The 1975-nt window shown below is 32.8% G+C and overlaps 1 protein-coding gene across 1 annotated transcript; it reads right to left on the bottom strand.

Moving 5' to 3' along the window:
• Nucleotides 1-443: 443 nt before the first annotated feature.
• LOC308429078 (olfactory receptor 10AG1-like) lies at nt 444-1367 on the bottom strand (the record flags this gene model as incomplete). Its single annotated transcript, XM_080927718.1, has 1 exon — nt 444-1367. Exon 1 carries the CDS (start codon nt 1347-1349, stop codon nt 444-446), a length of 906 nt encoding a protein of 301 aa, XP_080783844.1. The 5' UTR covers nt 1350-1367.
• Nucleotides 1368-1975: the final 608 nt, after the last annotated feature.

Raw genomic sequence — 1975 nt, 5'->3', positions numbered from 1 at the left:
AACTTGATAAACAAAAGCTATAATAAAACCAAACATATGGATAGAAGTCATGAAATCCTATGATGACTAAGTATAGATAAAGCTCATTTTAGGAGGTAACTCATAACCTTAGGTATTATAATACAATTAACTATCTTACACTGAATTGAACAAGTAAACTAGAAATATAGTGGTTAACAATGTGAGCTTAAATGGATATGCTCCAACATTTACAATGACTTAGTTAATTTTCTTATTGAGTATCCCCAACACAATAAATTATTGAAAAAGGTGTTTCTTAATGTATAACACACACAAACACACATACACACACACACACACACACACACACACACACACACACACACAGACACACACACACATATTTTTGCATTAAATTTTACAAAACCAAACAAGAATTTCCACTTGTATGCATCTGTATTTTTCTATTTTAAGTTTTTCTACTATGTCAGTAACTTATTGTGTAATTTTCTGAGGGCCACGATGATATCTTTGTTCCTCAGAGTATATACAATGGGATTCAAAGCTGGGATCAAAATGATGTAGAAAAGGGAGAGAATTTTTCCTGTTTCTTCTGATTGACTTTGTTTAGGCTGCAAGTAAGTAATGCTTGCTGTTCCATAGAACAAGACTACAACAATCAGGTGAGAAGAGCAGGTAGAAAAAGCCTTGGCCATCCCTTTGACAGAGGACAGTTTCATAATGTTGCAAATAATCTTGATGTATGAGACAATGATTAACAGAAATGGAACCATAACAAACCCCACGGCAACAACATAGACTGCAACTGTATTCATAAATGTGTCACCACAAGCAAGCTTGAGTAGTGGGGGGATATCACAGAAGAAGTGATCTATCCTGTTAGAAGCACAGAAGTGCAAAGAGAATATCTGGTAGGTTTGTCCAATTTCTACTGGAATCCCACTGATCCAGGAGGCAGCTACAAGCTGTGAACACACTTTATTCTTCATGAGTAGAGTATATTGTAGAGGCTGGCAAATAGCCACATACCGGTCATAGGCCATGGCTGCTAGCAAGAGGCACTCTGTCCCTCCCAACATAAGGACGAAATACATTTGTGTTGCACAGGCAAGCACAGAAATGTTTCCTTTTAGAGTGTATAGATCCATAAGCATTCTTGGGATAGTAGCTGTTACATAGCAGATTTCTAAAAAGGAGAAGTTGCTAAGGAAATAATACATAGGTGTCTGTAGAGCAGGGTCAGTTCTTGCTAACAGTATTATAATGCTGTTGCTCATCAGAATAATCATATACATCAACAAAAATATCATAAAGAGCACCCACTGAAGATGAGGAGTGTTAGAAAACCCCAGAAGAATAAATTCCATCAGTTTAGAGGCATTCAATTTTTCTCTTTTGAGTAGATCTTCATCTGTCCACAATGAAAATTTAAAAGATAATGTAATTGTAGTTTGAAGAAATGTAATCATTAAGATAACTGAATCATCAGCACATATGCTACATGATTTGTTGAGTCCTCATCTATCTAACTCAGATTCTGATACTTGATACTTCAAAAATCAATGAAGATTTTATTTGTATCAATTCAATATTTAGGTATAATATATTTCACTGGTTACTGCATTATAATATATATATATATATATATATATATATATATATATATATATAAATTTCTATGTATGTATGTACATGTAATTTCCTAGGATATAATATGAGCAACATTATTTTATCACTGAGAAATCACTGTTATACTATAACTTTTTTCTGTTTTCAAATTTTTTTCTTATACCATATTCTCCACAAATATTTTTACCTTGAAAATTTTCTCAACTGCTTATTCAAATTAGTTTTAAGTCTTTTTATTAGTTCAGTGAGCATCAATATTGTGAAGATGATATATTTTCATGAAAAGATTATTTATTATGATTGTACTTTTAATCTCTATACTCAGTTACACCACAAATGGAAACCTTAGCCATAGCACTCTGCT

Source organism: Micromys minutus, assembly GCF_963924665.1.
Source record: "Micromys minutus genome assembly, chromosome: 13".
Taxonomy (NCBI): domain Eukaryota; kingdom Metazoa; phylum Chordata; class Mammalia; order Rodentia; family Muridae; genus Micromys; species Micromys minutus.
Note: the sequence above shows the minus strand (reverse complement) of the source record. Positions and strands in the feature narration are given on the sequence as shown.